This window comes from Eumetopias jubatus, unplaced genomic scaffold (assembly GCF_037043125.1).
Source record: "Eumetopias jubatus isolate StellerSeaLion01/CBP00866 unplaced genomic scaffold, mEumJub1_p1.0 scaffold_14, whole genome shotgun sequence".
NCBI lineage: Eukaryota > Metazoa > Chordata > Mammalia > Carnivora > Otariidae > Eumetopias > Eumetopias jubatus.
Window position 1 is genome coordinate 68,267,232 of NW_028274820.1, and position 27,666 is coordinate 68,294,897.

At 42.7% G+C, this 27,666-nt stretch overlaps 1 protein-coding gene across 4 annotated transcripts in view; it reads right to left on the reverse strand.

Annotated features, from left to right (window-relative positions):
• ELMO1 (engulfment and cell motility 1) overlaps positions 1-27,666 on the reverse strand; it is a 523,658-nt gene that overhangs the window by 392,659 nt on the left and 103,333 nt on the right. For all 4 annotated transcript variants that reach the window (XM_028104852.2, XM_028104849.2, XM_028104850.2 and 1 more), the window contains 2 exons: positions 11,025-11,065; positions 9,978-10,050 (listed from right to left, as the gene is read on the reverse strand). In XM_028104852.2, coding sequence (XP_027960653.1) covers positions 9,978-10,050; positions 11,025-11,065 — 114 coding nt within the window. The remainder of the gene's footprint in view (positions 1-9,977; positions 10,051-11,024; positions 11,066-27,666) is intronic.

Below are 27,666 nucleotides of genomic sequence, written 5' to 3' on the forward strand. Positions count from 1 at the left end.
CGATGTGGGGCTCGATCCCAGGACCCTGAGATCATGACCTGAGCCAAAGGCAGACGCTTAACGACTGAGCCACCCAGGTGCCCCTATATGTTAACATTTTATCTGGCTGTGCAAATCAACAAATTCATCAAGAAGATATCACTGTGAAAATAAATAAAAGGGCAGCTTTATTTAACTGCAATGTGTTATTATTAACCTTAGCCAGGATATCAAGGAGGTTAATAGATAACAAACATTTCAAGAACATTCTTATCTGGTCCCGTTTTCTCCCTGGAATCAAAGAGGGCCACCCAGCATTCGATGTCAATCTCTAGATATATTTCAAAATACCTTGCATTTCTTTCCTCTCTGTAGTAAAAGGTTTTCTGATCATTTCTAGCATAGGCTGACTCTTCCCTTACGGTGTATGCAAACTAATCACAGGGGAGTCTGTAGTCCAATTATTTATGGTTTAGCTTAAAACCCTCTGAAGGCTCCCTGGTGTTCTCAGAATAAAGTTTAAAATCCTAGGGGCACCTGGGTGGCTCAGTTGGTTAAGCGTCCAACTCTTGATCTCAGCTCAGGTCTTGGTCTCAAGGTTATGAGTTCAAGCCCAGCATGGAGCCTACTTAAAAAAAAAAAAAAAAAAAAAGTGTAAAATCCTTATGGCCTGACAAGGCCTTGAGAATTGAGGCTTATGCAAAAACTCTCTCGACACATCTTGCCCATTTTAAGGGCCACCCCCTCCACCTTTGTCCTAGATCTCTGCTTAAATGTCACCTGCTCCAGGCTAAATTAGGTCTGGATGCTTTCATCTGTCCGTTGTGACACAATTGTAACTGGTTAATTTGGGGTAAATACTTATTTGTCTCTCTCCCCTTCTGGATTTTGAGAATCATGAAGGTTGGAACTATCTTGAGCTGGCACACAGGGGAAGTCAATACAAGTTTGTTTTACCGAATATATGCAAACACAGTGGTTATTGTTGTTGTTCTCCTGGCATGGCTGCTTCTGTTTGACAGACCTGGATTATGAGCTGGCAGATCCAGTACAAGTAGCCTGTCTAGTAGAGTCCAGTGCTTTCCAAAAGCTGGTGACAGGCATTCCAGCAGACATTAGGTCAGGGAGCATCCGTAACAGAAGTCAGGTTCAATCACAAGTCAAAAAAGAAAGAACTCAGCAGCAGGGCGCATGTGAACGTGCAGTCCTTAACAAGTCCACAGCAGGCAGCAGGTTGTAAGGGGAAGACAAGGGAGAGAGCAAAGGGGCAGCAGGAGAGAAATGCTTAGAGTCAGGAGCCGGAGGAGAGCTGAAGGCACAAGGCAAGGTGAAAAGCAGGAACATTTCTCTTTGCATTCCTGCCTGCTGAGAGCCAGGCTTGGGGCACTGGCCCAGGTCTGCAGGTGGTGGCCTGTGCTGGTCACACCTGGCAGAGGGGGAAGGCTTGCCGCGGCAGAGACAGTGGCTTCCGCTGAACGAATCCAGAATCTTGTACCACAGGCAGCAGAAAAGGCAATGTCATGTGGCTGGGTCAGGAAATTCACAACATCCCTGGGCTCTGGTTTGCTCAAATTAAGATGCTGATCCCAATGAAAGTTCTTTGATGGAGAGTAACGAAGACCAACTTGCGGTGGTTTAAAGTAAAGGGGCAGGACTGAAAAGCCCCAGCAGGTCCTCTCACAAGGGTGCAAAGACAGGAAACAGCAGAAAGGGAAATCAGGATAGGGAGCTTCTCCCTCTCCACCTCTTCTGACTCCCTCAGGGCCTTTCGTCCCCCTTACTCTCAATCCTTCCTGCAGGCTGGTTTTACTCCTTGCCCTTATGGCTCAGTCCACCAAGCCCTGTAGTTAGCTTGCAGGAAGATTTATCTGCCATCAAATGTGATTCTATATGACTTTCCCGTTTCAGCAAACACCATCACCCAACTTACCTCTCAATTTCAGATTCCCGGAAGAGCCTGCATGGGGGCCCAGCTAGGGTAAGGTGTCAGCACCTGGTGCCATTAGCTGTGGGGCAACAGGAGGACACATGGCACCAGGTCATAGAGCTGCTCCTCCCAGGAACCAGGAGCAGGACGGCTCCCCAAGAAAAGACAAGCCTCACTTTGTATTTTGTTTGGTGGTGGTGGTCTGTGTATGTGTGTTACTTTCTTCAGGGAAGAGCACACTCCGAACGTGAGGCTTTCTTGAACTAGTAAACTTAAATACAGCCTTGTATTTATTCTCCCTAGTTAACCCTCCCTTGTAATGATTTTTTCAGTGACTTTCCAAACATTTTTGACCCCAAACCAAGGGAAAAACTAAGACTATCCCCGTATTACCTATTAATGTATGAGAAGCAAATATTTCACAAAACAACACCCATAATAGACTGTTATTTTTGTACTCTTTTATAGTCCATCCTTAAAGCTCTCCTGACTGACTAAAATGATTTCATTCCCACTAATGAGTGATGACCTACAGTTTGAAAAACGCTACGACTAATTCTATTGTCCTATAATTTTATTACTTAAAAAAGTTTTACACTTTCACATTATGCTTAAAATAGAGAAGAAAATTTCCCAATCTTTTCTCAGAAATACCTCCAAGCCCACAAAGTTTTAGCCACTTTGAAAAGATGAACCAAGTTGGCGTGAAATGTCTAGTGCTTAAGGACACCAACACGAAACAGGAAGATGTGGTTAACACAAATATCCCTACTCTTTTATGAGACAGCCTATGTCCATCACACAAAAAGGGGCATGTTTGAAATAAAATTTATCCAAGGCACATGTACAAGTTTGAATTGTTTTCATTATGGCGTTCTTGAGCCAGACACACGACAGCCCTGCTCTCGTTCTGTGTAGCGACCAACAGAGACATGTACCCCTGTTAGCTGAGCCCATTCAGAGGTGCCATCCGCCATCTGTGTACAAAGCTGACCCTCCCACACAGAGATGGAACCAGTTGCCTTGGGCTCACTAGCCCGGTCCCAAATGGAAAAGAAGCCCTACTGATGGCATGTGCACCTTTGTGGAATTTCTCGGGCTTAGCAGCGCTGATCAAATTGGGTTACTGGGGCAAAGGTGTATATAGAATCAAAGGCTTTCTGGAGCACCAAGAGCTGGTAGAATGAGGACGCTGAGCAGAGGAAACCAGGGAGGTTAAAGAAGAGGACGGAAAGACCTCTCTTCATCTCTGGCTCCAAGAGCTGGCGTACCTCCCATTCGTGGTATGGCATGATGAGAACTGTCCGAATGCCTGCCCGTCTCACAGAACAGCCTAAAAGCGTGGGACACTGGCTCTGGAATCGGTCTTCCTGGGTCCAATCTCAGCTCACTTACTCACACCCCAGAGCCTCAGTTGTGCCCTCTGTAAAATGGAATGTGTAATAATAAAACCTGATTCATAGGCTTTTTTTTTTTTTTGAAGATTCATTAAGACCAACAGTCCATGTGAAGCACTTGGCGGGGAGAGCTTGCCATATAGCAAGCATCCAACAAATGTTCATGGCAGTTGCAACCCCCAACCAAATAACTCCTAAACTGGCCTGCCACGGTGCTAAAACTCACAAAGGGAGGAAGTTCAGTCTTTGAAGGAATATATTTCCCAAATTCAGGTTAGACGTAGTTAGCCTGCTCCAGGACCCTTTCGCTTCCCTCTTCCCTTCTATAATTACTTGGTTATTTCCTCCCCTTCCTCAAAACCTGTGCCCATTCCAAGACTATCTCCTCTACTAGACCTTGAGATCACAAATGCAGAGAATGGAACATATTCTTCTCACTAAGCTCTTTGTGGAGGCCAGGACTCAATGCATGATAACTGAAATGAATTCCACATGATAATCCGGTGGTCTCCTGACTGGGTGGGACATACGAATCCCAGGGACAAAATCCCTATCTGCCCAGGTTCTGGGAGGCTCAAGGTCTCTGAGAACCCAGAGCATCTGGGAAATAAGAATGGAATAAAAAGGGGTGCCCCTCAAATGACCTCATTTCCTTCCCAAAGGTTGCTGGGGCCAGCTTTGCTGAGAGAGCTTGAATGAGGCATAGTCATCTCTCTTACTAACACAGTAAGAATTCATCTAAATAAGATCTTGCCAAGGTATATCAGGATACTTCATACATTTGCAACAGATGGTAATAGGGATTAACTGTAGAGTATACAGTGTACTAATGGTGCCCCTCACCATGCCCCATGCTATCTGCATGCTTAGGGTTAAGGATGACCAGGCAACTTTCCTAAAAAGAAAAGTATTAGTGCAATAATACTACCTTAGACAATTATACAGTCCCTACCAAAGGCAAATGAAAATGTACAGTTGACCAGTGACAGCACAGGAGTCAGGAACACTGACCCCCAACTCAATCAAAAATTCACATATTATTTTTGACTCCCCCAAAACTGAGCTATTAATAGCCTACTGTTGACTGGAAGTCTTACCAATACCATAAACAGCCGATGAACACATATTTTGTATGTTATATGTATTATACACTGTGTTCTTACAATGAAGCTAGAGAAAAGAAAATGTTATTAAGAAAATGATAAGGAAGAGATAATACATTTATAGTAACTGTACTGTATTTATATTAAAAAAAGTCTATGTATAAGTGGACTCGTGTAGGCCAAACCCCTATTGTTCAAGTGTCAACTGTACTTTGCTAATCCCTCGTGAGTGGAAGACTACCTGTTACAACTTCCTCCAAGTTATCCTCTTAGGGAATAAAGAAGCCACAGACTGAAGCTGTGATCACAGGCTGTAGCTTCCTGTATTTATTTTTTTAAGCTGGTTACCATCAGGATCACCGGCCTGGGGTCAGTAGAGAAAAGGCTTCATAAACAAATTGGGGCCCAGGCAGTGGGGACCGAGGGTTTCCAGGAGGTGACCTAGAAAGCTTTGCAGAAAGACCCCCCTGGGTCCAAGCCTCAGCTTGACCACTGCCCACGTGCATGACCTCAACAATCTATTGCTTGGTCTCACCTCCCTCACTGTAAAATGGACACAATAACACATGCATCAGCAGACGGAAAGGAGATAATGAGCTGAAATGTTTAGCACTTGCTCTATATACAACTCTTTGGGGGAAGACAAATTCCACTGGAATACTTAAAGTAAACATACAATTCACAGAAATAAACAAGTGGGATACATCAAACTAAAGAGCCTTCTTCATAGTAAAGGAAACCATCAACAAAATGAAAAGGCAACTCATGGAATGGGAGAAAACAAATTGCAAATCATATATCTGATAAGGGCTTAATATCCAAAATATACAAAGAACTCTCACAACTCAATGGCAAAAAACCCAAACAATCCTCTTTAAAAAAATGGGCGGAGAAACTCAATGGACATTTTTCCAAAGACATACAGATGGCCAGCAAGTATATGAAAAGGTGCTCAACATCACTCATTTTCAGGAAAATGCAAATCAAAACTAAAATGATTCACACCTGTTAGAATGGCCATCAACAAATACATAAATAAGTGTTGGCCAGGATGTGGAGAAAAGGGAACCTTCATGCACTGTTGGTGGGAATGTAAATTGGTGCAGCCAATAGGGAAAACAGTATGGAGGTTCCTCAAAATTTCAAAAATAAAACTACCATATGAACCAGCAGCCCCACTTTTGAATATTTACCCAAAGGAAATGAAAATAGGCTACCGAAGAGACACACGCACTCCCATGTTCACTGCAGCATTATTTATGACAGCCATGGTACAGAAACACCCTTAGTGTCTGTCGACAGATGAACGGGTAAAAAATATGCGGTGTATGGGTACAATGGAATATTATTCAACCATGAGAAAGAAGGAAATCTTGCCATTAGCAACAACACAGATGGACCTTGAAGGCATTATGCTAAGTGAGGTAAGTGGGACAGAGAAGGACAAATGCTACATGGTATCACTTAAAGTCAAACTCATAGAAACAGGGAGTAGAAGAGTGGTTGGGGCGCCTGGGTGGCTCAGTCGGTTGAGCATCTGACTCTTGGCTTCGGCTCAGGTCATGATCTCATGGGTCGTGACGTGGAGCCCCGGGTCAGGCTCCGTGCTCAGCGGGGAGTGTGCTTGGAGATTCTCGCCCTCTGCTCCCCTTCCCCCCACTCACGCTCTCTTTCTAAAATAAATAAACAAATCCTGGAAAAAAAGAAAAGTGGTTGCCAGGAGCTGGAGTGGAGGGGGGCGCAGATAGGGACAGGCTGGTAAAAGAACACAAACTTTCAGCTTAACAAGATGAGCAAGGTCTGGAGATCTAATGTAAAATATGATAACTATAGTTGATAATGTTATATTATATAAATAAAATTTGCTGAAAGCTTTGCAGAAAGTAGAACTTGGGCGCCTGGGTGGCTCAGATGGTTAGGCGTCTGCCTTCGGCTCAGGTCATGATCCCAGGGTCCTGGGATCGAGTCCCGCATCGGGCTCCCTGCTCCTTGGGGGCCTGCTTCTCCCTCTGCTTCTCTCTCTCTCTCCCTCTGTCTCTCATGAATAAATAAATAAAATCTAAAAAAAAAAAAAAGCAGAACTTAAATGTTCCCATCAAATAAATAAATAAATAGGTGAGGTAATAGATGTGTTAATTATATGGGGGGCACCCTTTCATAGCATATACTTATGGTCAAATCACCACGATGTGCACTTAAATATCTTACAATCTCATTTGTCAATTATACCTCAATAAACTGAAAAAAGATACACAATTCACTTTTTATTTTTTATTTTCCCTCTCTCTCTCTCTCTCTCTCTCTCGGACATCACCCTGAAATATAAAAGTTTCTGGGGCAGAATCTGAATTTGTGAGTAGCTGACTTAACTTTCTGTAAGGGATTTGCATGCAATGCTTTTGCTGAGAGCTGCCCAACATGACAATCTCTCCCACCGCACTGAAAAACCAAAGTTAATGACCCAATAAGCAAATGAAGACTATTTTGGAAAATATGCTTGGATAACATGAGAAAAGTAGGGGAGGTGCCTTCCCAAGTCTCTTAGAAGAGAGTCCCAAGCACCCATCCGTCAGTCACAAAATGTGTTAGCATGTCGAGCCTGGAGAATTTTTCTTCTTCTTTAAAATTACAGGTGTATTTTATCTCTGGCAGAGGGAGGGAGACCACCTCATATGCAAGGGAAAATCAGCAACTAAGAAGAACATGCATAAGTTTTAAAAATTAATCACCGGTTACCATAGTGATGCAAGTATTACCTAACAACTTACTGGGCTGTAAGTTACCAAGATGATACTAAATACATTATTTCAAAATGGAAAATGGGCTGTATTTATAGGAGCACTTGCAAGGAACTAGGTGGACCTAACAGCAGACTGGAGGCAGCCAAGTTTGCTCCCAGGATCCGAGGTCCCTCTCCTGCCCTGTGCATATCAAGTCGAGTTCTGTGTCACATGCACACACAGCTGTTGCCCAGGAACAGCTGCGGGAGGAAGAGTGATGACATTTTATTTACAAACAAAGGGCAATGAGTGGGAAGCTAAGTCTTCTCACTCCCTAAACTCTTAATAGAAGAATAATCTCTGCTACCGCCCACTGAAGATGGCCAGACTGGGTGACAGACTTAGGTGGCGGTCCCTTTCAAACTCAATGTTAACAGTTTCCTCAGGCAACGCAAGATTTTCTAAAAAAAAATGACTGAGATGCCTGATAAAATAACAATTTTCCCACTGTTCTGTGGAGTTGTAATTTTCTGAGTATATATTAATTTTAATTAGAACAGAAGCATAAATATTATTTGAATTTTTAAATTAGCCTAAGAACTGGCAGCACACAAACACACTCCTAAGTCAAACTTAGAGCGTAACTTCTGTTCACGATGCACACCGTCTGGTACACAGCGTACCGGTACCAAAAAGCTGTCCCAGACCTGTATTCCTCCAAGTGGTCCTGGGCTTTCCACATTAGAATTCCAGGGAAGCTCTAAAACAATGCAAAATCCTAGGCCATTTCCAAGGCCAGCTCAGTCTGAGTCTCTGAGGGTGGGATCTGAAAACGTACATTTCTGAAAGGTTCTCCCTTCAGTCTCGTCGTAGTAATCTCCAGTAAACTGAGGTCCCCTGATAATGAAGACAGAAGACAGGACAACCCCAGGGGACACAAGCCAATACAGGTGAATCAAAGGCAGGGCTACTTGTGATTCCATGACTTTTGACTGTGGTTTTACCCCAACCCAGGGGGAAAATCCAGCACGATATACATGTATTGTGTATATGTACGTAAAATACAAGGATTTACAAACAACACAGGTGATGTGCTGTGACATATCCTATTATATTCTCATTTTTAATGCTATTGCAGCCAACAAAATTGATATCACACCCACTAATTGGTGATATTTGAAAAACCCTATATAACTTCTATTCTATCCAAGCTTTTCCGATACATCCCCAAAAGTTGTAATATTTGAGTTATCTCTAAAAGGCGAACCAAGTTGAAACGAGGCAGAATTCTGCTGAAAGATAGCCACAGCAATACATTTAACTGCGAACATTTAACTTATTTATTTATATCCTCTTTATGTCACAAAAAATAGCATGCAGAGCATATAAATGTGGTATAGAATAAATGGAAAATATTGAGAAAATGAAGCTAAGAGGAAATAAAGACAGGAAACTAAGTGTTTGTGGAATGAATCAAAGGAACAAGCAAAATTAAATACAACACAGGCCAGGAAATCTAGTCTACTTGTTTACTCTCAACTTTCTGTCAATTAGTATGAAGAGGAAAACCTGATCAGTTATGAAAATTCCAGGGTCCATCTGGGAAGAACAAAGCCATTTCTAAGAAGCATTTCCAGGCCTCTCACTATACTCCCTCTGGGCTGAACTGAATAACACCCCTTCACACACACACACACACACACACACACACACACACACACACTGGGGAGAGCAAGCCCTCACAGAGCAACAGAACCCTTGTTACTGCCTCCACCTTGCACCACCATTTGATTCACGGGTAAACTCACAGTCATTCTAGGGACTGCTTATTGGGAGGAACAAAGCCTGGAGCCTGAGGGTCACCCAATGTCCCCTCCTCCAGGAGCACTTTGTATTCACTTCTGTTCCAGTGCTGATCACCTTGTTGTAATGAAAACTGTTCAGAGGGCTGACCCTTCCCTCCCCACCAAGCCCACAAAGTTATGAAGTTCCACAAGGACAATATTGGCTCTATGTATTTCAGTGAATTCTCCATAAAACTGAGCTAAATGCTAAGCTCTTCTAGAAATTCCCAAAAGGCAAAGTGACAGAAACACCAAGTCTGGACTTCTTTTTTGATTCTATCATTTACTAACCCTGAGATATTGGTCAAGCCATCGGACTTCTATGATTCAGTTTCTTATCTGTTAACCAAAGCCAGTAATTTGTATAACACAGGTTCTTCTTGAGGAAGAAATCCACAAATGGGCCTGGCCCATATTAGCTTTCCCTTCTCCTATCAAGATCTCCCTAAGACATTGCTTTTACTTGCTGCCAGAACCACTGCAGTCTTCACCACTCCCTTCCTTCCTCCAAGCTTCCTGAAGAATAAAAAAAAAAAAAAAAAAAAAACACCCAAGAAGAAAGCAAGTACCCAGGAGTCACAGAACACTCCGTGTCTACACAATGCCACCTTTGGAAGGTTTCTTGTCAACTGTTTCAACTACTTTAAAAAGGACTTAGAGATCGTTCTTCAAAAAAAGAAGTCTGAGAAAGGAGTCATTAAACATCAAATAAATGCTTTAACCAAGGAATAAGAAAGAAAAATAATTAGTAAATTCACTGTTAGGAGGCAAGGGTAGTTGCTAAAATGGGATGCAGAAACGTGTCTGGTCTTCACTCTGCAATGGGCTGAATATTGCCTTAATACTAAAGTAGCGGTTGTTTGCAAGGTATACTCTATTTTCATGGACCGTAGAGACTTAAAATTTAGACCACCATGTCTCACCTAGTCCTGAACAGAGGAAATATCAGTCATGTTTTCATTTTTTTAGATACGAGTGTCCCAGATTAGATAACGTGGTTGACCTACCTTTTCGGTGATATAGAAGTTTGAGCTATCAGCATGCTGCAGTGCAAAGTACTCATGGTTGGCAAGGGACCACCTTAAAAACACAAGCAAAACTGATCAGAAAAACAAACAATGGTCATTTTCATTTCTATACCGTGACACAGTTAGATGAATGAAGCACCCTGCAGTTGGAAGTGGGCCTACACCCAATATACCCCACAATGGAGCTCCTAAAACAAAAGGACACTAGCCTGACCAACCATTTCCTATGTGGATCATCTTGGTCTTCTTGGTCTTATTCCACACCTAGTGCCTGGAATATTTCGTCTGCATGGCTTTGAGCAGGGGTATTTAAATACGAAGTTATATTCCTCCCCATTTTGAAGGAGTGGAGCAGAAAGTGGGAAACAAAAGAAATGGATGCAATTTAAATTTTTGATAATTGTTTCATTCCCATTGCTTCTGTGTTCTACAATCCCCCAATCAGTATGCTTGCTGCAAAATGGAAACATTCCCATTAAGTATCCCAGGTCTTAAATAAACTCCAAGTAAGACTCGCTTCATAATTCCGCTCTCATAGCAGAAAAACCTCATGCAACTTCTCCAAGTGTTTCTCCTTTGCATTGTTAGAGCAGCCAAAGACAAGGAGGGAAGCTCTAACACTGGGAAGTTCCTGCGGCTGCCAAATTACACACAGGCTTGTCTTTTAAATTCTTTTATCTTCTATGGGAACCTAAATGGTCCTCTCAATTTATATCAGATGAAGTGTGTATTTAACCTCAGGAACTTCAGACTGCTCCCTGCTGAGTAGGGTGAATGAACCACAACTTTTCAAAATAAATAAAAGCGATCCCAGTGTGCATAAGCCAGCCATTTCACACTTTCTGCTCTTTGAGGAATAACAGTAATTTTTTGGTATAAGAGGGCATGTAAATCTTACATAGTAATTCGTGATGGGCAGGTCAAGGAGTGGCTGAGGAATAACATTTTATAATTGCTAAGGAATATTTTATTAGCTTCTCAATTTGTGGACTGAAGCAACTCAGACGAATCCTAAGTAATACTTACCCATCACAGACTTCCTTTATTATTGCAGACAGCGGTTTTTTCTGCAAAATAGCAAAAAAGGGAAACACTGTTAGTTTCATTTCATCATTTTAAATAAAAGGAAGAAGAAAAAGAAGCCTAATAAAAAGATATCTATGTAAGGAGAATTTACATTTGCTATTCTTGGTTGTTGTCAATAAGTGGGTTTTCTCCAAGTATAATCTACTGCCATCCCCACCAAATACATTAATCATTTATTGCCCTTGTGGTCCTCTTTTTGATTCTTAATGTTATTAGTTGAACAAAATGTGCATCGTATTTTAACTTAGCTGCGTTAAAATCGAGATGAAAACATAGCGGCAATGAAAGCCCCAAGGTCAAATGATAACCGGAATTCCTCAGGAGTAGTACAGAGGCCGGCAACCAGCAGTTTGGCTTTATGCAAACAAGCTTGGATTCATGGTATTTTTACGAGACCCTGTGGCAAAGGCAATATGAGGCATTGCGAAATTGTTCCTGCAAAGTGCATAGAATTCTCCTCTTCACCGTGGCCCTGACCAGTGCCAATCAGGCAGCAGCTTGAGCTGGACACACTTGAGTAATGAGACCGTGACACCATGCGCCGCGGTGTCAACTGGCTGGCTGGCTGACTACAGCTGTGCTCTGGGCCAAATAGCCACAGCTGTGCTCCGCCTGCCTCCTGAGAGAAGGAATGCAGCAGAGAGACACACACACAGCTCACCCAGGCATGTTGAAACTTCTCTACTTCGGATGCAAACAGACACGGTCTGCCCCCTGGGGTGGGCGGCAGTGTGTCAACCAAAAGAACAAATCACAGACAAGAAACAAAGGGGGAAGAAAAATCAAAGAAATACAACACATGATCTTAGATTTTCAGATACAAACATACAAAAAGCTGTCTACATATAAACATGTTCTCCTTCTGTGCCTCTGAAGGGCAATGTGGTATGGGGAGGGGAATTCTGAATCAAGCAGAATCACTTCAAATCCTACCTCTGTTCACTTGCCTGCCGTGTAACCTACAGTTTCCTTAAATTTGCTGAACCTCAACCAATTTATCTGTAAAACAGGCATAGGGCCTATCCACTCCTCGGGGCTGCTATAAGAATTAAATTAAATGAGAATTAATACAAAGAACAAAAAATTTCAAAAAAGGGTTAGGGTTCTGGCTTCTCACCCTCTTGTATCACAAAATAGGTTCCATTTTTCTCCTTTACATCCTTGCCTTTGGACACGACGCTACTATATCTACCCTGTTGGTGAATTCTGAACACTATTCACAGTCCTTTCTAAGGGCCTCCAGCCCCAGCTAAAATCTCGGTCCACAGGATTCCCCCAATGAACGCCCACCCACCAGAGGTCTGGCCTCTATGAGTGAGTCCGCCGCCATGTGTTCAAAAGAATGCCTGACTAAACTAAAAACCCAGTGGGAAGAAGGGGCACCTAGAATCACTGAGGGGTGGGAAGGTGCTGGGAGTACGCCGACATCCTGAGCTGGTCTCCTTTAGAATAAGATGAGAAATGGTGATTGGTTTTACAATGAACCTACATTTTATACAAGCCAAGGGCTTCGCAAGAACTCCTCCACTGTTTATGGCTTCAGCGGTGAGTTAAGGGGCAAAGGTGTTCTCACAACCAAGTGATAAAGGAATTTTAGGAACACAGTTCTGCCCAGAAGAAGAGGACTTTGCACTTCCAACTGCCAGAGACTTCTCCAGGCTAATCGTATTTCACGAAAACCTGCCAGTCCTAGACCCCTCCTCTTACGTTTTGCCCCCTCAAAACTGAAATCTAAATCACAGGGCTGGATGTCAGCCTTCAGTTACACTGCAATAATAGATCAGACCAAGAAAGCGTTGCCGCTGATGTAGGAGAAGGCACCTAAAACAATAGCTCCCAGAATTAGACTCCCTCATTGAGGTATCAGAGAGGAATTTCATAATTTTTCATTCATGTCTGATTCATAGATTCGGAACCAAATCTGAAAAGAGAGCCGTCTATGGGGTACTTTTATATTTAGAATATTCTTCAGTTGGGGGGCACCTGGGTGGTTCAGTCATTAAGCTTCTGCCTTTGGCTCAGATCATGATCCCAGGGTCCTGGGATCGAGCCCCACGTCGGGCTCCCTGCTCAGTGGGAAGCCTGCTTCTCCCTCTCCCACTCCCCCTGCTTGTGTTCCCTCTCTCGCTGTGTCTCCCTCTGTCAAATAAATAAAATAAAATCTTAAAAAAAAAAAAAGAATATTCTTCAGTTGGATATATGAAAAGAGTACAGACCACGGGGGAACTCAGAGATTTAACAAAGATTTCAGAAAAGCTCTAAACTACCGATGTAAAAAGGAATCACAGTTAACTGAACATAATGCACCCATCATGCAGCCTTCACCGCTTAAAATGAATGTTACGTGAGGATGGGGGCTGGCTCCACGACCTGCGTCCCACACTGCCCCCTCCACTCTTCTCGCTATGCCAACGAAGCATTAGCCCTCACCACCCAAAGGTAGTTCCACTGGCCTTTCAGTCCTCGGCTCCCTCATTGCAGCCACCTTATTTAACACTGTTACTACTACCTTCTTTTTGAGACCCTCTTTCCAGAGCTCCTACGGTATTTCCGTCAGTTTCCTACCGTTTTAACCGACCGAGCTTCAATAAAATCCAAGAGAGCCTTCATTGTTTCTCTTTTTTCTCTAGCTACCTAACTCCAAATTGTCTCTTCCGCTTTTACCTAATCGGTCAGTTCCTCATTCACTTCAACTGCCTTGAGTGTATATATAGTTCTGGCCCCAAATACTCTTGCAAATCTCTGAGAGCTTGCTAGATATAGCATTTAACTCTCCTGCAGGCATCTAATTGAAGACACAAACAAAAACCATCACTCTCACCCATCAATCTGCCCCAACAACAGCCTGGCCCCAAAGGTCCCCTACCCCCACCATGACATCTTGCTCTCGGGGCACCACAACAGCTCGGGAGCATCATTAGCCTTCATTCCTTCACTCTCCAGGTCAGCTTGGTTACAAGGCCCTGTAGCATTTTCACATCATGACTTCTCACCTCCCAACTACTCTTCTAAAATACGGACATTCCTCATCCCAACTCCTGTTAACAGACAAACCTTCCCCAATCCCGTCACCTCTCACTCTGCCTCCTGAGTCCCAGTGCCATTCCGCAGTGCTAGCCACTTCTCACAAATTTTCAGTCAAATGCTTCACCAGCACATCAAACTCTCATTCCTATCTTCCACGACTTCCGACACTCGACTTGCCTATTTTAGGCAGTTTTTTTTTCACATACCTTTGTACAGAATTGTTCTTCGCCTTCCCCCTTTCCTTACCCTGTTTTGTGATACCCAACTTTACACTGAGTCTCATCGTTATTTCCTCCACCACCTCTCTCCCCTTTATCCTTTCCAGACCTTACTATTACCTTTATTAAGAGTTCTCAGGACCCCAATCACCAGATCCTCACAAATAAGTCTCCACATCCCCAGTTTTTTTCTCTCCAACCCCTACAAGGACCATAATCAGACAAAATCAGACTTTCCCTATAAACTTCGCTCAGGTCACTCTTCACTCCAATTTCCTCTACGGATCCCCAGTGACCATCACCTACAGGGTATAAATCCTTTAATTAACTTGTCATCCGAGGCCTTCCACGATGTGGGCTCAAGCAGTCAAACTTTCTACTAATGCTGTTATGTGTTGCCCTTGCTTCTGGATTCTGATTCACCAAAAAAAAAAAAAAAAAAAAAACCCACTTCCATACTTTCACCTTACACCATTTGTTGAAATGCCCCTCTCCTTTCCTGTTTCAGCTCTAACCCAATGAACTCTTACTACCACTAATATCCACGTCAAAGCCACCTCCTTCAAGCAGACGTCCATGATCTCCCCTACCACACAGAGATCACTCCCTCTGTGTACTTAGCACATTAAATAAATCACTCCTAAAACCTTTGTGTCTGTCTCATCTTCTTGTCCCTTGAGAACAAGACGTCTTAATTCATCTATGTTAATATCCAGCCTTCAGTACTAGTTACCACAGTATACAGGGGCTAAGAGAATCTAAAAGGAGACTCAGTACCTTTCTATTCAACGGAAAATCCACACATTCACTTTCTGTTAAAAAAAAAAATACAAACAAACCCCCAAGAAAGTGTTGAATATAAAGCAAACTATTCTGAAGATTAGCCTGGATTTATTAGCACACATCCCCCTACCTACCATGTAAACTACCCTGGGTGGCTCTAAGCAGCTGCTGATTATAAGCGGTGAGGCACGTGAAGGCTGTCATTACTCCCCACACAGACAACTCTAGAAGGAGTTCTGTGATTCATGCCTTGGAAAAGCATTGAGCAAGCTAGCTGATGATGAGTGTAACTCAACCAGTGATAAAACAGATACCAGTCAAATGACTGTCACCATCCCTTAGCAAGGTCACACAGGTGAGCAGCATGACCATAAACAGGACTGAACAAGATACCTCAAGCCGAACACGCTCATCTGGTGTCACCACTTTTCTCACTTCCTATATACAGCCCTCAGTCTGACACGAGCTCTTTGCCTGACTTAAATTCCAAGCCAAACACCGGCTCTGCCCATGTTTTAGTTAACATTTGCTCAGGCGACAGAAGAGGTTTCTGCCTATCTGCCCAGATGGCAAAGACTTGAGAGTGGGGTGACATCTTGATAGCTTTCAGTAGGCCTGATGAATAATTCGTCTTTCACCTCATTGAGAGAAAAGGCTCAGGAGAAAAGAAAATGTGGCCTAAAAGGCTAAAAACTGATTCTTCTCTCCGTGATTTCAAAAAGCCTAAAGGAACTAGAAATAAAATTCTACACTCTGAATATACCTGGTTTTACAATACTGAGACAAAATTATTTTAACTACCTGAGTATGTTTTCATAACTTAAAAAAAATCATAACTGGGGCACCCAGCTGACTCCATTGGTAGAACGTGCGACCCTTAATCTCAGGGTCCTGAGTTTGAGCCCCACACTGGGTGTGGAGCCTACTTAAAATTAAAAAAAAAAAAAAAAAGTAACTAAATTCCTTAAGCTTTTTGTTTTGAAGGTCAAAACTATCTTCTTGGACTCAGCAGTGAGCTGAGATGGGAAACGCAGGAATGTTTTTAAAGATAACCTGACGGGTCCGACAGTTATCAGATTTCAACATGCCCAGGATCAGGGATGGCCTCAGACCTCCACGTTCTTGTCCTCCTTCCCCTTTGCAATGGTGAGGTCATCTTGCAGCATTCGAAAGTCTTCCTTCACTTTATGTTATTCTGGGAAAATCTTAATGTTGGCAGAAATATTTTTATTTGTCAAACAAAGTATGCATTTCCATATGAATCTGATTGGCAAAGTACGATGTGCCAACGGTTATATTCAAGGAGTAGCTTTTTTTGTTTTTTAAGATTTATTCCTCCCTTTTCATTTTAACTCTCATTCTCCAAAAGAATTCCTTTATTTAACTTAATTTGCCCAAGACAGGAAGTCCAGAAAGCAAATTTCCCATACAAAAAGATTTGTTTATCTACTTTCCATAAAATCAGCTAGATCTTTGAGAACAGCCAAATTCCCTAGCAATTCATTTTTAATCTATGTCTCTGGCAACACTCTCTTCTCCCTGGTCCTTAAAGTGGGTGTTGGTCCTTTGCTTTCCTTTTTATTATCTCTCCCTTGCCTTTAATGAAATGCCAGTATCATAAATTCCGAATCCATGCCTCTCACTCCGACCCCGCTTCCAAGGTCTACTCCAGCATTTCCAATAACCCCTCGTGTGGATCCACGTGGATCCCGTCATCCCTTCAGCCTTCAGTCTTAACACTTCATCTTCTTCCTTACTAAACCAGATCTTCCTCTTGGCTCCCTTTTATCTCTTAAAAAAATTATTCTCCCACCCAAACCAAATGGTTCAAGACATCAGAGAACGCCGGGAAGAGACATCCTTGGGAATCCCTGCTTATTTATTTCAGAGGGGGCGGAGTCCAGCCTGCCTTGAGGCTCCTTCCCCAGAGACAGCACCACGGTTCTGCGCATCCACATCCCCTCCCTGACTTGCCTCTGATGAGCTCAGTTCCTATTTAACTACCTGTTCCTATCCTTTGGCCGAGGCACCTGGCCTGGAGACTTACGCAGCCCAAACGCTCACCTCGGGGCTCTGAAGTCTGTTGGTGCCCACACTGCTGTCTTGACACCGGCCCATGGAGGCTGGCAGCACCCCCAGCCAATGTGACCCATGTGACCACATGCCTGTGAGCCCCTGTAGATTGTGGGCTGCAATTCTTGCCTCTACATTCACTTCTCAGGCACACATTTGTCCTAAAATGGACATCCCCCAGCAAAGAAAGCCTGGCTTTACTGAAAGCGCATTCATTTCAAATGTTTTTTATGACCCAAGGGGGGAAAAATACTTTTGTGATGACATTAAGAGACACCAGAAAAGCATTTAAAATGCTGAAGTTTTATCTACTCCCCGCTTTTGGAGATCTTCCCTCAACTCGGAGCTCCCGAACAACTTTAGAAAAGGACTTCCTAGACTTGAACCCCCAACTTCTGCAGCTCTGGGTTTTGTAACCTGAGGCTTATGACTGCCCTTGGTGTTTCCGTCTTCTTTTCTGGAAATAAAAAGTCCCTCGCACACTGTAGTGTCACGAGTCTGACTTGAGATGGCCTAAGTAAAACCTCTGAGACAGCACCCAGGACAAAGTACGGCTCTGCACGTACCAATGAATAGGCTCTCTCAATTCTCGTATCCCGTTTGGACAGTTTGCAGGTAGGTTCTTAAAAAGTTGGTTACATAAATACATGGATGAATACCCAATTCCTCTTTCTTCCTTGAGTGACTCCAGCCCCGTTGCTGCCTTTGGCTCTCATCTCCTCCTGTTCTTCCTTCTTCAGCTCATTTTCATTTTGTCTGCCCACTTGATTATACTTGCTTTGGAGGCAGAGACCACCTCCGAGACACCTCGGTCACCTCCCAGGCGAGTGGCTGCCAGACGGCCGCATGGCGTGCAATTAATGCATGCTTTTTGATTAAGAACACATCTTCTTTTTTCACATCTCGTTCTTCTGGTCCCTTTCTGACTGCCACTGAAGCTCGGGCAGGAGCTAAAGATGGAATGTAGCAAGAGGAAAGCAGAAGCAATCCCCGATCCCCACCATGCATCAGCCTTCCATATGGCCATTGCCTTACAGTCTTTTTAATTGCAAAACTGTTTTCCGCAAAGACTTAAAAGTTTTTTGGTCCTAGACTATTAAAAAGCCTTTCTCCAATGCTTTAAAAGAATGTGACAGATGCTTTATTCTGATACTTTGAGGTGATACAGCACAGTGCTCGGGATTCTACTTTGCTTTATAAATGGAAATTCATTGAACATATTCTGCACAGCAGTTAGGAGTAACGTTGGCCCAGAAAGAAAAGAAACCCAGCTTCCAAATGTCAGGACACCTCTGAGAAGGGAAACGCCTGTTAACTATGACTTAGTCTACGATATGATTTGGAGAAACTTTAATGTATGATAACCCGCCCAGTTCCTGGAGGTGCTTCCTGACATTGTGTCAATGACACCAGTCATTTTAGAACAGCTATATCTTCCCCCCAATGAGCCCTACAACTATTCTCTATGCTTTGGAGCCATATACCTTTAGTGTGGAGGAATCTGATGCACTCTGAGGGGTGTGTGTGCTTCCTCTATTTTCCTAATAGCAGCCTAAATAATCTGAAGGAGAATGGCAAAACCACACTTTTCTGGAGCAAATTCAGCTGGTTCTTGGAAAGCAAGTATTTTAACAACAGTTCCAATGTGAATCAGTGACACAAGATTGCAGGAATTGTCAGAAGTGACAAAAGGGCTCACAATGACATCTCCGTAGTAAAACCCTGTGTATCACGTTAATTTTAAAAACTGAAAGAAGACAGGCTATGCCACCTTTTCCTTGAAAAATGAGGACCCGTTTCAAAAATGGTTTCCTTATAGTGACTTGTTTCAAGCTTCATGAAACTAATTAAATATTACATTTTAGCCATATAAAGTACAATCTTTGTATCATAAAAATTACTGGACTGCAGAGATGAGCAAAGACATAAATAGCGCTCTTATGTGTTAGTGGGTTAAAGACAAGTGATAAAACCTTTCTCTTTTAGGTGTTCTGATATACTTCTCAGCAGACACTATTTCTCTTCAATTGCAAGGGAAACTGCAATTTTAGAAAGTGATAAAAATATAAAAAATGAACAATGCAAAAATGAAGCACTACTCATATCAATTATCTTCTGTGATTCTCCTAGTCCTTGACTACTTTATATTGTCCTAATATCAATGTTGACAGAGATACAAGAAACAAAATTTTTCCCCAAATTTCAGTATCTCAGGCAGCAACAACAATCAATTTCTCAATTCCTATATACCTCTGAACCTACCTAATATCAGTCCTCTCCAAGAAGTTTGCCCAGATGACTCCCCACTGGCTGGCAGGACACGTTACTCCACCACACACTTGCAACCAAGTATACTCTATGTGAAAATGAGGGATTCACACGCAAACCAAGTCAGGTCTTATGGTCTGCCTAACCTTCGCTCATGTGAAATAGTCTTCTTATTTGTGTCAAGTTCATATGTGGAAGGTGGATAGTATTTATGTGCATGGCTTAAAATCTAAAAGGCAGGGGCGCCTGGGTGGCTCAGTTAAGCTTCTGCCTTTGGCTCAGGCCATGATCCCAGAGTCCTGGGATCGAGCCCCGCATCGGGCTCCCTGCTCAGCGGGAAGCCTGCTTCTCCCTCTGCCTCTGCCACTCCCCCTGCTTGTGTTCATTCTCGTTCTCTCTCTCTAATAATCTTTAATAAATAAATAAATAAAATTTAAAAGGCAGACAGGCTCAGTAAGATAAACAGAAATGACTGTCAACCCAAGTGGGTAAGGTTTTATCAGACCAGGTGAGCAGATACAAGAAAGCCAGATAAAGCTCTGAAGGCAAAGTAAGGTTCAGGTTCAATTTAAACACAGGATTATGAAGGTTTATCAACTACAAAGAAACTGAGATTGGATATAAGACAGCAGGCAAAAGCACACGGAGAGGAACTGGTGGTAAAGGGAGTTTTAAGAAGTGAGTTTGCTTTTTCAGTTCTTCCGCCCTTCTACTTCTTGACTCTCTTTGCTATGTAGTGGGTTTCCTTCTCCATGAGTGGATGCACTAATGCCAATTCGTCCTTCTTTTTTGAATGGTAATGGATGTGCTAAGACATCTGCCAGCAAGCAGTGGAAGGACATGGGCTTCCAATTCTCAAATATATGTCCCAGAAATGGGACAATGATAATCTAAGGCTGAACCACAGCCATGAATAGTAATAGAACAGGCTCTTCTGGAACCGTCTGGAATATGCAAACAAGGGCCGCAACCTCACACACTTTCTAAAACTTCCCTACCTTTGACATATCACCAACCCAGACTTCTATTATCTATCATCATTTGGCCAGCCTTTCTGATACTAATGATAATAATAGTAGCCATTTATTGAATGACTACCATATTTCCCCTACAAGATGTTATCACTAAGTCTATTTCACAAAAGAGAAAACTGTAAGAGGATCTTGAGATATTAGGTAGCTGCTCAAAACTGCAAAGCATATGGAACAAAGCCAGAATGTGAATCAGACCTATATAATTCCAGAAGCCTTGCTCTTTAACTCCAGTCCACATCTGGAGTCCTGGCCACTGTGAACAACAAACCCAAGTGCCCAGAACTAACACCCAAGGGGAAGGGTGCTGGAATTTGTGGACAGCCTGGCACATAGTGAGTTCACAATAAATATGATTTAAGGCATGATGTTTTAGCACTACCATGAGAATAGTAGATGACCCTGCATCAGTCATTACCCACATAAATTATGATGAAATCCTAAGTTAACACTGAACCTTTTTTTTAAGATTTTTTAATTATTTATTTGAGAGAGAGAGAGAGAGGCATGAGCAGGGAGGAGGGGCAGAGGGAGAGAGAGGAGAGAGAGAAGCAGGCTCCCCGCTGAGCAGGGAACGCGATCAAGGGCTTCATCCCAGGACCCTGGGATCATGACCTGAGCCAAAGGCAGATGCTTAACTGACTGAGCCACCCAGGTGCCCCAACACTAAGCCTTTTTTAAAAAAGATTTATTTATTTGAGAGAGAGAAAGAGCATGTGTGCACTCGTGTGCACATGGGGAAAGGGGCAGAGGGAGAGAATCTCAAGCAAGACTCTCTGCTGAGCACAGAGCCTGGTGCAGGGCTCAATCTCACCACCCTTGAGATCACAACCTGAGCTGAAACCAAGAGTCAGATGCTCAACCCACTGAGCCCCAACCCTGAGACTTTTCATATCCAGTAGAAGAATTCTTGTGCTTAGGTCCTCTTCTCATCTTAGGGTAGGCTCAAATCCACACCCTCATTCCTCACTTCACTGTAGTCCCCTTCTGTCTCAGGCCATTTTAACTTGAGTGTGTATCCTTCCATAACCTCAAACTCAAACCTTTCCCCAAAACTCTCTTTCTCAATTTTCAACTTTTACTCATCTTCTAGTTTGCCAGAAAATAAGCTTACAGTCAACATTACAGCTTCCCTGCCCTTCCTATCATTTGTCAGCCCTACCAAGTCACTCGCACGGTTGACTCTCTAAACTGTCTTCTTTATGCTGCCCGAGGGTACACAGAAGCAATTAAAAACAGATGCTCAGGGCACTTCTGGTTGAAGGTATAGTAAATGCAAAGGCATGGCTAAATGGATGTTCGTGTGGCATATGCACAAATGAGAGAGAGGGAACAAAGAAGAAAGCCAGAGGCAAAAGATGTCTAAGTCCTGTAAACAACTCTTGATGATTTGGACCTATCACGAATTTTTAAGCAGGAAAGTGACATAATCAAATGTGCATTTTCTAATGATAGTGATTGCCCTGGAGAGGCCAGTTAGGTGGACAAATTGGCCAGTGTACTGAAACCCAAAGAAAATCTGAAAGGAGGTACAGCCACATAGATACCTGCCTTATTCCCCTGAACCCATCTGTAAGGTTCTGGACTGTGAGTCCACCTAAATATCTTTCTACTAGTGTTTTCTATTGTGAGAGCTGCCACCACTATTTGCCCAGCTATTCCCACAAGAAATGTCAAAATCATCTTCAACATTTCCCTCTCCCTTACCCCTTCCCCGCATACAATCAATCATCAATTTCCTGTTAATTTAATCTTCTTATACATCTTGATGAGACCTCTGTTTCACTTCTTTCTATCTCCCATCACTATCGTAAGCCACGGCATATCACTTCTTGCCTGGACTATTGCAAGGACTATCTAATTAATCTCTCTTATTTCATTTTATCTCTTATAAAATATAAAGACAGCAAACATATTTCTTCTCTTAGCCGAGATTTCAGTTTAATTGAGCAAAAATGAACTCTACCATTCTGCTTTTCCTTCTGAAAATGAATTGCAGATTTTAGGCTGCTTTCTAGGTAGACTTCAGCAGAGAAATCTTCTAAGAGTATAAACCATACCACATCGATCCCCTGCTTATAAACCTTTCCTTTTCCTGTGGCTCTTCGACAAAGTACTAAGTCCATTCAGCTCCTCATAGTAGAGCCTCTACTCATCCAACCAGCCAAATCCAGAGCCCTTGTTCTCTCCCCCTGTGGAATTTCTCTTCAATTCCAGAGAGGTAAAATATTAGCCAAGATCTCTTCACATATTGCCTCTCCACCATTCAGTCCATTCTTTATTAGTAGGACTGCCAATTAGACATAAGCCAAAATCTCTTAGTGTATCCTTTTAACACAACTTCATGTTCATGTTTTTCATTCTTTCATCTTTTGGGCTAGGTTCTGGACGAATTCCTCATTTTCATCCTCCAAGTTATCAATTCTCTCTTTAGCTAAATCTGCTGTAGGGTTACTTTGCTATGCATTTTATTGTTTTTATGTATCTTTCATAGTTTTTTTATATTTCACTTACCATATGTATATTTTCCATTTCTAAGATTTCTAATTGGTTCTTTCCCATATCCATATATTCCTCAATTTATATCTGCCTACTTTGTGCTCATAATCTCCTGCTTGTGTAGACATTGTCCTCTCTCTTTTAAAGTTCTGCCCTTTGGGGGATATCTGCCACACTTACGCTTTAGTCCTCCCTTGTTGCTCTCTCTGTTCCTCCACACTGCCCAGAGAGAACAGGGCCACCAAAGCAACAGCAACAGATGGGATGAAGAAGGACCAGAGGGGGGCCAGTTCTCGGAGGTAACTGATTGGACAAAAAAGCTGAGGGAGAGAGTAGAGCCTAGGAGGACATACAGCTTCAGCTTCAGCAAGCTGGATGTATATTCACATCTATCACTAGAAAGAGGAAAGCATGAAGATTCGGAAGCAAAACTACACAGGTTTTGGAGGAGAAGGAACAATAAGGACAGTTTTGAATATATCGAGTTTGTGGAGCAAGGGACATATAGACGGGCAAGGCAAATGGGCTGACAGGTAGTTGATTGTATGTGTCAAGAGGTCAAGAAAGAAGTGAGACAGAAATGACCAGCATCCTATGGTGATGAGGCTGATAAAGCCAAACAGATCCCCACAAACTTGTCCCAGAGTAATGACACATCCACAGCCATTTTGGTTTTTTGGTTTTTTGGTTTGTTTGTTTTGGGGGGGGGGGGCAAATGGAGAGAGAGAGAACCTCAAGTAGGCTCCATGCCCAGTGCAGCTTGTGGTGGGACTGAGGTGGGGCTCGATCTGATGACCCTGAGATCATTAGCTGAGCCCAAATCAAGAGCCGGACACTTGGAGCACCTGGGTGGCTCAGTTGGTTAAGCATCTGCCTTCAGCTCAGGTAGTGATCCTGGGGTCCTGGGATGGAGCCGCCCCACCACCGTTGGGCTCCCTGCTGAGTGGGGAGTCTGCTTGCCCCTCCCCCTCATCGTGCGCGTGCGCTCTCTCTCTCTCTGTCTCTCTCTGTCTTCCTCTCAAATAAATAAATAAAATCTCTAAAAGAAAAAAAAGAGCCAGACGCTTAAGCACCTGAGTCATCCAGGCGCCCCCACAATCATTTTGAAAATGGATATATCTTCTCTCAAAGCCATTTGGTTGTCTTTTGACTATGAATGGCTATGATGGAAGGACAAAAATAAATCTTTACAAAGCCGATTAATAAAATGCAAGAATATATTTAAAATGCACAGTGGGAACAAGGACAGGCATGTTCCTCTCACCACGGCCACCCCCTTGCAGAAAGATTTCCCTGCTGAAATCCACCTAGAAAGCAAACTAAAATCTGCAATTCATTTCAGAAGGAAAAGCGGAAAGCTAGAGTTCATTCTTGCTCAATTAAACTGAGCTCTTGGTTGACGGGAGAACTATGTTTGCCGTCTTTCTCTTCCAAAGCATGGCAAACTCTATTTTACGAGGTTAGATAGACTCCGTCATACGCAGAGAGAAAGAGCTAAAACCAGAAAGGGAAGTAGCCCGGTCACTTCATTTTAGAGGAAGTTTAAGAAATAAATGCAATAATGCCAAAGCCAACAGGTGCAAAAATCAGATGAGGGATGACTATTCCTGTCACAATGTCATTCTACCTTATGATGACATCACAAAAAGCATCAGCACAGCATCACACCGGCTTTGGTGCATCTTTGTTTCGTGGAACAAAAGGAGCTCTTGCAGGTGCTGTTTGTACTCTCGGAGAGCAAGGAGAGACAAAGAATTAGCAGGACGATTTTACTGATGAAGGTGTGAGGCACTCGCTGAAGGCCTACCATGGGAACCAGAAGTGTTGTCAGCACAGAGCGTCGGAAATCTAGAGGGCCTCACAACGGTGACTTACAAACCTGGGTCCCAGACCACCAACATCACTGGGGAGCTGGATAAAAATGGGAAACCCTGGGCCTCCAACTGTACCTACAAATAATCCTCTCCGTATGTTCAATATGTTTCATATGCGATTCCAATGCAGAACCAAGCTTGGGAACCACTGATTTAGTCCATTCGAGAGACAGAAATTGGTCTATTGCCCAAGGGACATTTGGCAATGTCTAGAGACATTTTTGGCTCCTTCAAGTAGGGGAGGGAATGCTATTGGCACCTACTGGGTAAAGGCCAGGATGCAGCTTACATCCTAAAATGTACAGGATGGCCCTCACAACTAAGAATCATCCAGTCCAAAATGTCAGTGGTGCTGAGGCTGAGAAACCCTGATATAATCCAACTGCTTGGGGAAGAAGAGTCCAGGAAAATCACATGACTTTTAATTTTTGCCAAACAGGGTTGGAACCTCCCATTCCAGAAATTCAGTCTCATTTTCCGGATTCTATGGAATTTTAAAATTGTTTATTGTGGTAATTTACACATAACATAAAATTTCCATTTTTAAATGTACGGTTCAGTGGTATTAAGTACATTCCTATTGGGTATTCTGTGTGCTTTGTGATCTTAAAGCTCCGAATTCAAAACTTCTTATTTAGAGCTCAGCTGTCATTTTAGTTCACCAGGCTATCGATATTTAAATGTCATGGGAATTCTGGGTTTTCAGGCTACAGAACTGGCTTTAATGCACTTAAGGGGACGTTTGTATTTTTGGTTCCAATCTTGCCTGAAACACAAAAAGCTTGTTCTCTTCTATGTACCACTCTGAAAAATTCATAATTGACTCCTAATGGAAGCAGAGCGTTGAGTGATTATCTCACTGAATCCCCACAATGCCAGGAAGGATGCATGAATATTGCCAAATTCTTCCTTACAAAGCAGGAGGCTTGTCCCCAGGCACACAGCTCTTAAGTGACAGCCCAGACTTTGAGTCCATATGCGTCTACCCCCATTCCATGCTTGTAAGCACCAACCAAACCACCTCTAAGCAGTGTCCGGCCTCAAAAGGACGTCTCACTTCAGGTAGGCTCCTTCTGTAGTAACCCATGTCACTTGCCACATTTTCCCTAATTTTTTAAAAAAGATACCATCTTTGCTTTTGGAACACAATGCGTCCCTGGAAATCATATTAGTGGATGGAGCAAGCAAAATGGCAAGGGTGTATGTGTCTGCTCAAATCAGACTGCTGTTAACGGTGGGGGCTGACAGGGGAAGGGGCATGAGATGAAGAATCTGAAAAAGAACTACCGGGCAAGTGAAAGAAATCAGACAAAGACAAATACTACACACAGTATCACTTATATGTGGAATTTTTTTAAAAAATCAAACTTACAGAAACAGAGAATAGAAAAGTGGTTACCAGGGGCTGGGTTGGGGGTGGGGTGTGTGTAGAAGAAATAGGGAAAGGCTAGTAAAAAGGTACCAACTATCACCTGTAAGAAGAATAAGGCCTAATGTATAGCATGGTGACTGTAGTTGATGACACTGTATTGTATAACTGAAATTTGTTAAGAGAGTAGAACTTGAATGTTCTCACACACACACACACACATACACACACAAGATAAATACGTAAAGTGATGGATGTGTTAATTAACTCAATGGGGGAGAAGACTTTCACAGTATATTTGTACATTAAGTCACTGAGATGTACACTCTAAATACCTTATAATTTTATATGTCAATATACCTTGATAAAGCTGAAATGAAATTAAAAAAAAAAAAAGGAGAGCTACCAAACAGATTTATGGTTTAGAAGAAATTGCCTGGGTTTTAGCATCACTCAGGGCTGGATTCAAATCAGGAGCTTCCCAGCTATGTGACCTGAGGCAGATTAATGAACTTGTGAAAAATTATAGACTAGGGAGTCTACAGTCTGCCTTGCTGGGCTGTAGTAAGGGCATGAAATCCTCCATGCTGAGCTCATGGTCCGTGCTTTCATCACTACTGCTACTGCTATCACAATGTACAGAATGAGCAAAACTCCAACATCAAGCACAACAGTGTAAACGTGCTTTATGCAAGTAATGAGCTTTAGGAAGTTGTTGGGTAAATCAAATTTATACAGCTTAAATATACTACAGAAATAAGACTGTTGAGGGAAAAATGCAGGCAGTCGTTCTGTACATGCTTGCCTAAAAGCACATCATCTAGGTTTCTTTTAGGGAAATAAAATCCCCAAACATATATGGGTAGGGGGTGCTACTACAATTCTTCTGTTTGGAGGATGGAGAACATCAACGCTTTACTCTCATCCTTACTGCTTATAGTTCAAACCTAAAGCAGACACACACAGAAACAGAAATCAATGTGAGGGATCACAGCATACAAATGTACATAAAACACGGGCTGACCACCAGGAGCATATAATCTACTTCAAAAGACATGGATACATTAAAAAAAATGTAAGTAACATTCTGTGCAGAATATATTAACTGAATAAAAGCTATAGGCAAAGGAAATGGTCTAAGAAATCAGAAGGATGGAGAAACAACTGCGTGATACACACAAAAAAAGGTTTGAGTAGGAAGGAGGCTCTGGGCAGTGCTCAGCGAAGCCAGGATTTAAAGGAATGAAGAGCTGAACACAAGGGCAGGAGAAATCCAAGCAGGCTTACTCTTAGAAAGAAACCGCAAGAGATGAACAAGTGTATAAATGTGCATGGACACACTTCTAAAGGGGCAGCTTCTCTAAAGCAAGATGGCACTTGAAAACTGCACACGGCACCTGCACATACCTTGAACCCTGGATAGTATGAAGGGAAATCATG